The sequence below is a fragment of the Tachysurus fulvidraco genome, chromosome 18, assembly GCF_022655615.1.
Source record: "Tachysurus fulvidraco isolate hzauxx_2018 chromosome 18, HZAU_PFXX_2.0, whole genome shotgun sequence".
NCBI classification, from domain to species: domain Eukaryota; kingdom Metazoa; phylum Chordata; class Actinopteri; order Siluriformes; family Bagridae; genus Tachysurus; species Tachysurus fulvidraco.
Window position 1 is genome coordinate 17615941 of NC_062535.1, and position 13403 is coordinate 17629343.

Sequence of the window (13403 nt, forward strand, 5' to 3'; positions counted from 1 at the left end):
CTCTCTCTCTCTCTCTCTCTCTCTCCTCTCACAGCTCCTCAGCGCTCATCTCTCTCTCTCTCTCTCTCTCTCTCTCTCTCTCTCTCTCTCTCTCTCTCTCTCTCTCTCTCCTCTCACAGCTCCTCAGCGCTCATCTCTCTCTCTCCCCTCTTACAGCTCCTCAGCTCTCTCTCTCTCTCTCTCTCTCTCTCTCTCTCTCTCTCTCTCTCCACAAACAGCTCCACAGCTCTCTCTCTCTCTCTCTCTCTCTCTCTCTCTCTCTCTCTCTCTCTCTCTCTCTCTCTCTCTCTCTCTCTCTGTCTCCAGAAACTGATTAAATCGGCTTATTAAAAAAACTCAAGAAAATAAGTTTACGTCATTGATCATGTCCAAATGTCAGAACACAATGTTCAAATGGATCTCAGTGTCTGAAGATCTCATGCTGCTTGTGAGCTTCATCTCCTGAAGTTCCTCACACCCTCTCATCTCTTTACTCCACTCATCCCTGCTCACAGTATCAGCAGTGGAGTAATAACCAGTCATCCTCTCTCTCCCTTCTGTCCTTTGGCTAAAACTCTCCACTGTCTGGATGATAATGTGATGCAACAGTAGTTTAAAGTAGAACTGATTACAAACCGGTCCATCAGTCTAACTCTAATGATCAGTTCGTGACGTTTTAGACATCTTTGTTCACCCTCACCATGTTAAACTGCTGTGTTTGATGAACCTGCTATGTACACAACATCATCTACATTTATGATTTCCACAGTTCATCCCAATTTCTTATCAGTTTTGTTTGTTTTCCAGAATTCACTGTAGAATCTAGTCAGTAGAACTGAGTTAAAACCCGGGTAGATTTCATCTCACGGATGAATGCAGCATGGGTAGAATCCTGTCAATTAAAAACTGAAAAAAATGACAGAAAAGATCGTTACAAAGCTTCGATATACATCGCATCAAGCTCTAAGCACCATCATTTTGGTCATGTCTTCATCAGTGATCATTTGAAGACATTGGCAGGAAGAAATCAGTGCTGTCTCTGTGGTGAACTCTGAATTTGGGCTGATGAGGTTCCCTACCGAGTCTGGTTCCTATTCCACATATCATCTCAGAGAGTTTTCCTCACCACCGTCACAGACAATAAATAACAGATACTAGATAAATAACTTGAAATGAATTGACTCATTAATGTGTGTGTTGTGAAGTCAGTGAATAACGGCTTGCTGCATCGTCGTTATAACCGGAACACTTCTCAACTCCCCCTGGATTCTCCCTCTCACCCCAAACATTATCGCACTTTCTCTCCACCTTTCATTTCTCTCTGGGTCATCTTTTGTCCCAATACATGGGATGTCCCTACTGTACTTTTCTATCCAGAAGCGATAAGAAAGGGACAAACAGGATGAAAGATGAAGCTACGTGTGGAGATAAAATCTATTAAATAATAGAATGCAGCCGTGTCACAGTCAGTTTTAAAGAACAATGTTACAGAAAGAGGTCAGTATGTCGCTGAATTCTCAGTGTATGTGTCCTGATGTATGTAACGGGGTCATCGCTGTCTCGCTTCTCCTTCAACAGACCAGCTGGAGCTCAAGTGTTTAATCATAACTACGTGACTGAGTCACTGATTACTTCAAGATGGTGGTGATGACCATCACACTACAGATACACTGAACATCGTCTATTGTGTCTTAAAGGGTTTAGGGTCTGAGGCTCAGCAGCTGTGTTAAAAAAGTGATTCTGTTACTTAATAAAAGGATTAGTGGAGACGTGGGCATGGTCGAGTGCCAGTTTGTGAATGGAGGGTGGAGCTGAGCGTAGTGGTGAGGATCTAAGCCTGTAGATTTAACTGACCAGTTATTATGTTTGGTAAACACTCAAACTAATTTAAATTGTCTCTAAATGTTTCTTCTCTTCTCTTCTCTTCTCTTCTCTTCTCTTCTCTTCTCTTCTCTTCTCTTCTCTTCTCTTCTCTTGGCTCAGATAAGAAGCGAGGTAAGGCATCAGATGAGTCTCAGTGTGCTGTGAATGAGAAGCAATGTATGAGTTCCACTGTGTATGATGAGGACCCAAATCTGGCAACCAGACCCGAACACCTACAAAAGGTAAACAGAGAGAGAATTAGATACAAAAAAGATAATATATAATTTATACAACTGAGTGATTGAGGCTCAAAAGCCCAGCAGTGGACGATTAGCAGGCCTGGGATTTCAATTCATTACCTTCCAATCAGTGGTCCACCAATTTAACCACTAGGCTATCAAATTCCCCCAGTATACAGTAAGACATATAGTGTCATTATGTCATATAATACATTAAATAAGAAATGTAAACATTTTAAAGCTTATAAATAAAATGAAAAGTAATGTTTTTTTCCCACACCGATAGGAAACCTTTCTCATTGGTGTCAAGATGCCATTATTTTTACAGCTAGTGGTGTAAAATAATAAGTGTTAGGGTCAAGTGGACATTGAAAAAACAACTGAAAATTTATGTTGAAAAAAAATGTATTTGAGTACATTTTATACACTTTCTGTTCACACAGCCGCGAACTCCTCGACCCCCGAAAGACTCTCAAAAGCCCCGAGAGACAAGCCGTGTGTCAGTCCGTAAGACCCGCCCAAAGAATGCTGACCTGCAGCAGCTGGATTATACTGGTGAGAATAAAAGTTATAAAAAATCCTGTCACTAAAGTGCTTTGAACACAAAAGAAATATTTTGCAAACTCCACTAATATCACTAATAAAAAACTTAAAGCAATTAAAATACAATCTTCTTCAATGGTTTTTTAAGGTCCAGGAGGGCCACGCTTTGATTCCCAGGGCATGGTCCTGCCGCACAGCATCCTGGGAAGTCTGGAGGACTTTAGGAAGGAGATGGAGGCTAGAGGAGAGGTGGAGGTGAGACTTTTTGATGGATGAATCTTCATGTCACAGATAAAGCCTAAACCAGGGCATTTGTTCTCTGTCATCAACGCTGCATCTGTCTCTCAGCTCGTGAAGCGAATTCCTGATGCACAGAAACAACAACAACCTTCAGGGTTTAGGGGAGAGAAACCTGAAGAGAAGCCCAGTTCTCGTCTACTCTATGAGCAGGACCAGCAAGGACGTGCCCTTAACCACTGGTGTTATCGCATGGCAGAGAGACGTCGGCAGCTGAACTTCATCTCCAGTGAGTCCTGAACGTTTCACATTTATTAGTGCAGTCAGTCGCAGAAGCCGCATGAACGTCAGTGGACCACCAGCAAAGACTTACTGTGTCGGAGTTATGATTGTGAAGCTCTTTGCAGCTCAGAGGCCTTTATGAAACCTCAGGCAAGAATAAACCTAATAATAAATATGTAAAATAACCTCTTCCCCTTAGTTACATAAATCCTGTAGCACTGTAGGAAGCAGAAACAGCAAAGAGCTTCATACCCACAAACACAAAGAGCTGAGTCAGAGTATACAGTATGTAGCCTACACCATCAGCCTACACTAAGGGTAGTCCCTCTACCGTGTGTGTTTGTTTGTGTGTGTGTGTGTGTGTGTGTGTGTGTGTGTGTGTGTGTGTGTGTGTTATGTGAACATTTACACAGTTGTGTGAAAAGACAGTGTGTTCTGTAGCACACACACATACACACAGTTAAATGAATCATTTGGAGAGGAGTTGGTGTGCAAGGTAGATGTGAGGCAAAATAAACCACAGTCTCTGCTCACTACAACTCTAAAATTCATGTCTGGATTGTTTTCATCATAAGACACCAGAGATGCCAAATGTCTCTATGTCTCCCGCAGACAAATGTCCTAAACACATTACGAGACGGTCTATAACACATGGAATCAGAACAGAATTATAAAATGACTGATGTTAAAGACCTCATCTGGTAACTTTGTGTGATTAATTTCCACAAAACGATATGACGTAATTGTGGCTCATTGTGTGGAGGCTTTGTTCAGCATGTCGTGCGCATGCCAGCTGAGCGGACTCTGCACTTTGAGGAACCGTACAATGTACGCAGGACTGCCGATGGAGGAGCCACTGATGCTTTGTGTTGTGTGTCAGATTTGTTGCAGAAGCCGGTGGAGGATGTTCTGATGAACCAAGCGAACAGATTCCGAGAAACTCAGGAGCAGAGAGAACTGATCAGCCGAGCACTTCCCGCAGTACACTACGGATATGTGATTATAAATTCCTTATATATGTAATTCCCACAAGAGGCCAAGTGCATGATGGGTGTTCTGTAACATTTTGGGTACATTGTTTAGATACTAGATAAGATTAGCAGTTCCTGAGAGCTCCCGAGTGCTGTGGAGCTCTGTTATGATCCTGACGTGACATAATTCATTCTTCATCCTATCCTTTCTTCCCTGCTTATGTTCTGTCAGGGTGTCCATGTGGGCAGTGAGTTCTGGAGTGTTCCACAGCGATTTGGGGATGAGCTGAGTGGAATCATGGCCACATTGACACAGAAGGAGAAAGGACACGTGGAGCCCATCACACACATCTCGCAGCCTCATATTACACGCCTGGAGTCTGGTATACACACACACTCACACACACACACACACACACACACACACACACACACACACACACACACACACACACACACACACACACACACACACAGTCATTGTTCATGGATTGCTGTTCTATACAAGGCCTGTATTGTGTGTGTGTGTGTGTGTGTGTGTGTGTGTGTGTGTGTCTGGTGTGTGTGTGTGTGTGTGTGTGTGTAGGTAACGTCCTGTCTGAGCGCTCAGCCAGTAGAGTGTGGAGTCACAGTCAGTACCTGAAGTATCGCCAAAATGAGCTCAGAAATGTACTGAGTGACCTCGAAATGAATCAGCCGGTAAGACACACACAAACACAAACACACACACACACACACACACACACACACACACACACACACACACACACACACACACACACACACACACACAAACACAAACACACACACACACACACACACACACACACACACACACACACACACACACACACACTCATTCTTCATGCTTATAATATTTAATGACTCATTAGCCACACAAGCCACATGGCTCATTTACATATGTTCCTCTTCGCGCTGTGTAAAGTCTGAAACACCACATAATTAGCAGTCAGAGGTGAAAATTATACACAGTCCAAAAGCTTAAAAATCTAATTATTTCATTTAATTGAAAATGATCTAAATTCTTGTTGCTTTTGCAATGTTTATGAATTTAAAATATGTTTTTTTATCTTCTTTTTTCCTCTCCCTTCTTCATAAATATATAAATTTTTAAGTGCAAATTGTCCTCCAGAGGGGAAAAAGTAATCAGGACCTGTTTTTTACACAACTTTCACTCAAAGACAAAGCACAGGCTTGGAGGCCACGCCTCCTTTATTTCACTGACAGAAACAGAGGCCACGCCTCCTTTACTGCACTGACAGAGACAGAGGCCACGCCTCCTTTACTGCACTGACAGAAACAGAGGCCACGCCTCCTTTATTGCACTGACAGACACAGAGGCCACGCCTCCTTTACTGCACTGACAGAAACAGAGGCCACGCCTCCTTTACTGCACTGACAGAAACAGAGGCCACGCCTCCTTTACTGCACTGACAGAAACAGAGGCCACGCCTCCTTTATTGCACTGACAGAAACAGAGGGCACACCTCCTTTACTGCACTGACAGAGACAGAGGACACGCCTCCTTTACTGCACTGACAGAGACAGAGGACACGCCTCCTTTACTGCACTGACAGAGACAGAGGCCATGTCCCCTTTACTACAGAGACAGAGGACACGCCTCCTTTACTGCACTGACAGAGACAGAGGCCATGTCCCCTTTACTACAGAGACAGAGGACACGCCTCCTTTACTGCACTGACAGAGACAGAGGCCACCTATTCAGTGTTCCTACTCTCTTTCTTACTCAGGTTCTTTCACCCCTTCCCAACCCCCCCCCCCCCCCCTCTCACACACACACACACACACACACACACACACACACACACACACAAACACACACAAAGACAAACACACCATGTACCCAGCACGCACAGCTTCTGGCATTGTTAGTGCTAATTTTGAGCAATTATCACAAACTCACATACACTACAATGGTACCCTGGCATGGCCTTCTGTTCTGTCGTTCCTGTCCTCTGAGTCTCTCTCTCTCTCTCTCTCTCTCTCTCTCTCTCTCTCTCTCTCTCTCTCTCTCTCTCTCTCACTATCCATAGTGTTTCTGCACACAGATACGCAGATACGCACTGTCCTGTTGTATTGAGACTAGTAAGATCACTGACAGCCAAAAAGACGGAGTTAAAGGAAGAGAACGTACAGAACAGATGATCACCCTTTTGTGAAAGAAAAGGAGAGGAAAAAAATGGGAGAAAGTTTTAAAAAATTTTGAATTATCATATGGAACAATGACATATTATACAGTGGGGCTCGAAGGTTTGGGCACCCCAGGTAAAAATTTGTATTAATGTGAATAAAGAAGCCAAGAAAAGGTAGAAAAATCTCCAAAAGGCATCAAATTACAGATTAGACATTCTTATGTCAAAAAAAAGTTAGATTTTATATCCATCATTTACACTTTCAAAATAACAGAAAACAAAAAAATGGTGTCTGCAAAAGTTTTGGCACCCTGCAGAGTTAATACCTTGCAAGCACTGATACTGGAGACTCCTTCCACACGTTACAGAAACATTCTTACAGAAAACTTCACCAAGTCAATGATTACACATTTTTTGTGATTCTTGGTTCATGGTATGTAGGTAATACAGTCTCTCTCTCTCTCTCTCTCTCTCTCTCTCTCTCTCTCTCTCTCTCTCTCTCTGCTGCAGGAGATGGATGGGTTGGAGATTGTGGGCACAAGTCAGCCTTTCGCCTCTGAGTCAGTGGAGTGCTGTAAAAAGCAGGAGCAGAATGAAGAGGACAGGAGCGAGGGAGAGCACAAAGAGAACGAGTAGGTTCCTTTCTACATCTGCAGAATTATTTACTCTGTAACTCGTTTATACTTTCATGAGCCACACTTTATATAGGAAATGAACTGAAAATAAATCATTAGCCTGAGTTTAGATTCAATATTAGGAAAATATTCTGTGGAACCTTCAGTAACACTGATAATGTCCGTGTGGTTTTTGGTAAAGGGACCCACTGGCATTTTTTGATGATGTCGTGCAAGATGTGGAGCTGGTTCCTGCTCTGAGGATCGGTGGTGAATTGGCTCGCTGGAGTGGAAGCTCCGTCTCTCATCAGGTGAACTGTCATAAAAGCTTTGTACAATTTATTGAAGTTCGGCACAATTTATTGAAATGTTCTTTGTGTGTGTGTGTGGGTGTGGGTGTGTGTATTCAGGGAGAGGTTGGTGTCTCTGTCTGCCTGGTATTCGAGGCAGTTGTGGGTGAGAGCACATGTTGTCATCTGGAACTGAAGAATGAGGGGAGCACAGCCATCTACTACAGCTGGCAGAAACTGGAGCTGCCACACTGCTTTCCTGAGGCAAAAACATGCAAGAACACTCAACAATTCTACTTTAACACAGCTACAGGTACACACACACACACACACACACACACACACACACACACACACACACACACACACACACACACACACACACACTCTAAACCAAGACAAACATCATCAGCATTTTAGTGAGTCTTTGGAGGACCATTTTGCAAGGCATACATTTTAACATGTATTGCAGGTCCCCACAAAACACACCTCAGCCCTAAACACAGCAAGCTTAAAGCCACAAAACACACCTCAGACTAATGTTGGTTGAATGAAACCAGGCAGTGGATCACGTGTGGCCCATCAGACTTGAGTTTGACATCAGGGATCTAAAACAAGTTTCCTCTCAAATGTCTCGCAAAGTTATGGTTTTGTTTTTCCATTGTTATGCTGAGTACGCTGAAGACGAGCGGTACAAGGACGTCATCAGAAGTATCTTAAATCACAAACTTGTGCAAAACTCAAAACCATGTTTCCATATACACACCTGAATCACATGTCACATGAAAAACAAAAATGCTTGTGATGTACACTGTCTGAATTCAAACACATTAATGCACAGGACAGAAAGTCCAATTATTGTTTTGAAAAGTTATGAAAACGAAATCTATTGATATCTAAAAATATAAACACTTTTGAATACATTAACTATTTTTTTTTTGTTGCAATTGTACAAAATAATTTTAACTTTAATTTCAACTAATTTGAACTTTTTTTTGGAGCCTTCTTTGTATTTCATTTTCGACAGATCACCCTATGTTCTACAGGTTACACCTGTGTTCATTCTGAAATCCACATATGGTCAACCGTATGCTTGTACAAGAAATATCACTGACTTTGGAGTTCTTACAGCTAAACCAGAAGATCAGATCAGTGCTGATGAACTGCCCATAAAGCTTCAAGATGAATTCGTTATGAGAATAAAAGTTGGAGAATGTTATTGAAACATAAAGTATGGATCCTTTCTAGGAACACTGTGAAATTCATTATAACAAAATAGCCAGACAACCACAGACACTTCCAAGAACAGACAAAACTGAGTGCTCAGGAAAGTGTCCCAGAGTCCAGCTGCAACACTGAAGGTCATAGAACTCGCTGTCTGAAAGAATGAGTACAACAATATCATTTGGTTTTCAGAGAGCTGTGGAAGAGCAGCCTGAAGGACCTATAACTAATGCATAATGTTGTGCACAAACCAGATACAGTACAACACAGAGGTAACACTATTCCTGTGAACAAGCATACAGTAGTGATGGTACAGTAGCAGTATACACTGGAGTTGTTTTCAGCAGGAGGTGCAGGATAATTTTATCACAGGCAACACAGGTTGAGCCAAACATGAGCATATTGCTTAGGACAACCTTTTACAGTCAAGGAAGAAGCTATGAAGAACTGTCTGAAGAACAATAGACTCATCAGTGGGTGAAAACTTTCTGAAGGCACTGTATGCTGTAAGAAAAAGCTTGACCTCTTGACCTTTATGTAGACCACAGAGCCTAGCAAGCCATTACAAATGACTACTTTTAAAACTGATTAAATCGTCTTGTGCCCCTTTACCACCGAGGCAGTTTGAGTGCAGGTTCGGAGCCTAATTTAGAACCAGTTCTTTCTTTTTCGACAGCCAAAGCACCGGCTCTCAACCAGTAAAAGTGGTCCTTAAGTAGCACCAAAACGTTGCTGGTTTAGACTTAAGAACCGCTAGCATTAGGGGCTGTGGGTGGAGCTACTGTTAGTGCATTTGATAATATACCAATGTTTAATACACTTTTACTTTACCGCAATATCAATTATCAGCACGCATGATAGTAGGTAGCTACATGCGAAGGCTACATTTTTTTTTCAGTGTAAAATATTGTCATGATAAAATAATGTTATGTACTTTCTTGATTACAACCTCCGTTAATACAGATTACACAGAGCTGCACGTACACATTGGATTTGCGCCGTTTGGATGCCAATGTAAGTTCACAAAGCCATGAGCATTAACAGTAAAGTCGTCCACCATTGGTGATGTTGTGTTTGTGTTTGCTGCTGCTGCACTAACGTTGCTGGAAAATGTGACAGGTATACAGTGACGTCACACTCGGCGCTGTGATGCTCTCTAACCGACGGAAAGGCAAACCGGTTCTTAGAAGGTTTGCCAAGTGGAACCAACTTTGAACCAGCACTAGCACTAGCTCTGAACCAGCACCTAGTATTTTTTGGTGGAAAAGGGGTATTGGTGAAAAAAGTCTGGCCACCTGAATGAAAGAGAACAGGCCATGTGAAAAAAGGGTTCTGGCTCACTTTATGAGCATTAAAATATGTTCAGTTCATTTATCAACACATAACATGTGCCAAAGCAAACACTGGGTTTTGAATGGATTCAGTTTAGCATGTTTAAGCCAAGTGATTTTTAACAAACTCAACAACCGGTCACTCTTTCTCATACAGCTGTGATACTGCCAGGCGATATGGTGAGAATTCTGTTCACCTTTAAGTCTGTGAGTCCTGGGATCGTGACAGAGGCGTGGAAACTACACACACACCCTGTGCTGATGAGCGGAGCCACAATTCATATCACACTGAAGGGTATGGCTCTGTACCAGGACAAAACCAGCAAAGAGAGGGAAGCCCTAGAGGTGTGTGTCTGTGTTGTTGTTGCAAAAGTTGTGTGAATGCAGGACAGTCGGTATATGTATGTACATTAATAAAGTTTCCATGTGCATTTGTAGAAGACGTATTATAACTATGCATGATTTAGATGGAGCTGGAGCATCGAGTGGCTGTATCAGTGTGCAGGTCTGTGGTGTTCAAATTGCTGCATGGGATTCGTACTCCAGAGAGGCTAAAATCACCAGTTCAACTCTCTATGACAGAGGAAGAACAATTTAATGCTCAGAATCCAAATGTAAGTCTCACAAAACACAATACAATCCTAATGTAGGTCCTCAAAAAACACAATACAATCCTAATGTATGTCCCCACAAAACACAATACAATCCTAATGTATGTCCCCACAAAACACAATACAATCCTAATGTAGGTCCCCACAAAACACAATACAATCCTAATGTAGGTCCTCACAAAACCTAATATAATCCTAATGTAGGTCCCCACAAAACTTAATATAATCCTAATGTATGTCCCCACAAAACAAAATACAATATTAATGAAGGTCCCCACAAAACACACTACAATTTTTAATTTAGGGCCCCTCAACACACAATACAAAATACACCACAAGCATACAGTAGTTCCTCAAAAACACAATACAATTCCACTGTAGTTCCTCAAAAAACACACTTTAATCGTATTGTAGGTTTTCACAAAGAAAATACCACAATTTAGTCATCATATAGGTCCTCAGAAAGTACACTATAATTCTTAACTAGATTCCAACACATTAATACAGTCCTAAAGTCCGAGTCTCATAACAAGTGTCATTTTTTTTATTTATAACAAGAAAACAATGAAAACAATACCATGACTCTTCTTCACGATTCTGCCACAGTTTCAGATGATAAAAGTGTATTCTTACTGAGAAAAACACAGTGGGGTCTATAACACAACACCAAGAGGAATACTGAGAGTCAATATCAGCACTTAGCAGCTAAAAGATGTCAAAGCTATGAAAATGTAAAAATAAACACTAACAGCTATAATGTAGAAATAAGTGTTGCTTTTTTTAGATTAGTATCCATGCTATAATCAGTCCTTAATAACTATAAACAGGAAACAGTATTCTGCCCTGCTTATCGTTATTAGTGCCCTGCTGTTAGCCCTTTACCCTGGGAGGAAGATAGCACTAATATTTTAGCTGCATGTGTGTACGGTTAGAATGATTATGTTCCTGTGGATGTGATTGTGTTTTTTTTTTAAACCGTAAACAACGGGTCTCGTGTATTTGTAATTTCTCTTACCACAGGAAATGAATTAAAGCTTCTGACCAATAAATAGTGAAAACAGTAAACAATATAACAAACAAACACACAAAGAGAGAAACATGTCTTCACACAGACTGGTGCATACTTTTTATTTTCGTTTTTCTCTCTCTGGTCTGGACCCATAGCCTGTATTGTTTTGCCCATAAACTCACACGGAATGATTCATGGGGAATTCTTTTCTGAGGTGCAGTTGCTCAAGCATTAAAACTGCTCACCAGTTACCAAAAGATTTACATCTGAAAGCCTTTCTATCTTTAGAGGCTTTATAAACGATTTTGCATATGTATTCTGCTGGAACACACACAAACACACACATACAAAATGTAGTGTTCCATTAGCAATCTAACTGGATCTAGGATCTAGGCCAGAACATTTTAGAAGACCCCTGGGAGGTCCATCAGTGCTGGCTTCATAAAAGAGCACGTTTTGGTTTGTACTCAATTAAGACAACAATATTCACAACACACACACGCTAATTATTTTAAAAGAATATTAGTCTAATCTTATAACAACAAATGTACATTTTATTTATCCTGTTAATTAACAGTGTGTGTGTGTGTGTGTGTGTGTGTGTGTGTGTGTGTGTGTGTGTGTGTGTGTGTGTGTGTGTGTGTGTGTGTGTGTGTGTGTGTGTGTGTGTTTATTTTAGCTACATTATCATCAGGAGTCAGTGAAGGCACTGAAGGGTCTGTGGGAGCAGGCAAAATGGTCAAAGGAGTCAGGAGCAAAAGAAGATGAACACACACCCGGCCCTGTCTGGGATCTGTCTTTGAGCAGTCTTCATCAGGTGGAACTCTCACACACACTTTCCACTGATAAACCCTGTAGTCCACGAAAAAAAAAGAGAAAAATGACCACAATGTCAATTTATGGAGTAACATTAAGGCATGGTGTATGTGTACATGCTCCTTTTCTCCACTAGGTGGTAATGTGTTTGCCATCAGAAGATGCAGACACACATAAGGAGAGTGCAGGACTGTGTAGAGAGGAAGCTCTCAGCCTATACAACACACTACTGCTGCAACTCCACCAATCACAGCCCGCTTCCATCCCACTCAAACTGCACGGGATAGGGTAGGTCCAAAAACCTGTATATATTTGTGGCACCAATATGGTAAATTTAAGATCTGACTTTAGCTTTTTGATAAAGAATTAAAATTTCATGAATGTAAAAAAGAAATTTGCACAAATCAACTCAACTGAAAAGTTTTAATAGTTAATGTGAGATAAAGGAATGATGCAAATGACCTGAGCTGAGCAAGAGAACCCTGGCTTTGACTTAATTTCTGGTGCACAGGCTTCAGTTATGGAGGGAGATGTTGGATGGTTTAGCCAGTGAAGCTATGCGGCTCAGATACGTGCTAGGACTCCCTGAAAACCGTAACTGGGGAGAAACACAAGATGAACCAGAAAGCAGTGAGTACACACAGCCTCGTATTAACGTCTCTCTGTGCTCACAGCTACACGTACACTATTGGTGTAACTATTAATTAGATAATAAAGTAGTTATTTGTTGAATGGCTGCACAGGGGAAGAGCCAAAGAAGGAAGAGGTCATGGAAAAAAAAGCAGAGCCACCGACTAAAGGAAAGGAGAAGAAAGGGGCTGCCAAACCTGCAGCCAAGGACAAAGCTGCAGCCAAGGACAAAGCTGCAGCCAAGGACAAAGCTGCAGAGGTAATAAGCTGTAATGAGAGTGAGGGAACAGCAGATGGAAGCAGTGTTACGCCTGTGTTACACCAGCTTTTTCTGTTTGTGTGTGTGTGTGTGTGTGTGTGTGTGTGTGTGTGTGTGTGTGTGTGTGTGTGTGTGTGTGTGTGTGTGTGTGTGTGGTGTAAGAACAAGCCTAAAGAGGAGGAGAAGGTGTTGAGTTCGGAGAAGGAGGTGAAGATATCTCCACAACAACAAGAGGACATCAATCCTGAACTACAGCAAAGATATCGATACACACTACACCGACAGGCATGGACACACACGAACGCACGCGCGCACACACACACACACACAC

At 41.8% G+C, this 13403-nt stretch overlaps 1 protein-coding gene across 3 annotated transcripts in view; it reads left to right on the forward strand.

Annotated features, from left to right (window-relative positions):
* LOC113636347 (mycbp associated protein) overlaps positions 1-13403 on the forward strand; it is a 24786-nt gene that overhangs the window by 1742 nt on the left and 9641 nt on the right. The window contains exons 2-19 of one of the 3 annotated variants that reach the window (XM_027136392.2): positions 1677-1802; positions 1963-2084; positions 2525-2636; positions 2773-2879; positions 2973-3150; positions 4024-4139; positions 4347-4497; positions 4701-4813; positions 6799-6920; positions 7105-7213; positions 7313-7505; positions 9905-10092; positions 10215-10361; positions 12047-12184; positions 12320-12471; positions 12695-12813; positions 12927-13072; positions 13235-13357. In XM_027136392.2, the coding sequence (XP_026992193.2) occupies positions 1778-1802; positions 1963-2084; positions 2525-2636; positions 2773-2879; positions 2973-3150; positions 4024-4139; positions 4347-4497; positions 4701-4813; positions 6799-6920; positions 7105-7213; positions 7313-7505; positions 9905-10092; positions 10215-10361; positions 12047-12184; positions 12320-12471; positions 12695-12813; positions 12927-13072; positions 13235-13357 (2361 nt within the window). In that variant the 5' untranslated portion in view covers positions 1677-1777. The remainder of the gene's footprint in view (positions 1-1676; positions 1803-1962; positions 2085-2524; positions 2637-2772; positions 2880-2972; positions 3151-4023; positions 4140-4346; positions 4498-4700; positions 4814-6798; positions 6921-7104; positions 7214-7312; positions 7506-9904; positions 10093-10214; positions 10362-12046; positions 12185-12319; positions 12472-12694; positions 12814-12926; positions 13073-13234; positions 13358-13403) is intronic. The other 2 variants (XM_027136391.2, XM_027136390.2) reach the window with 2 other exon arrangements.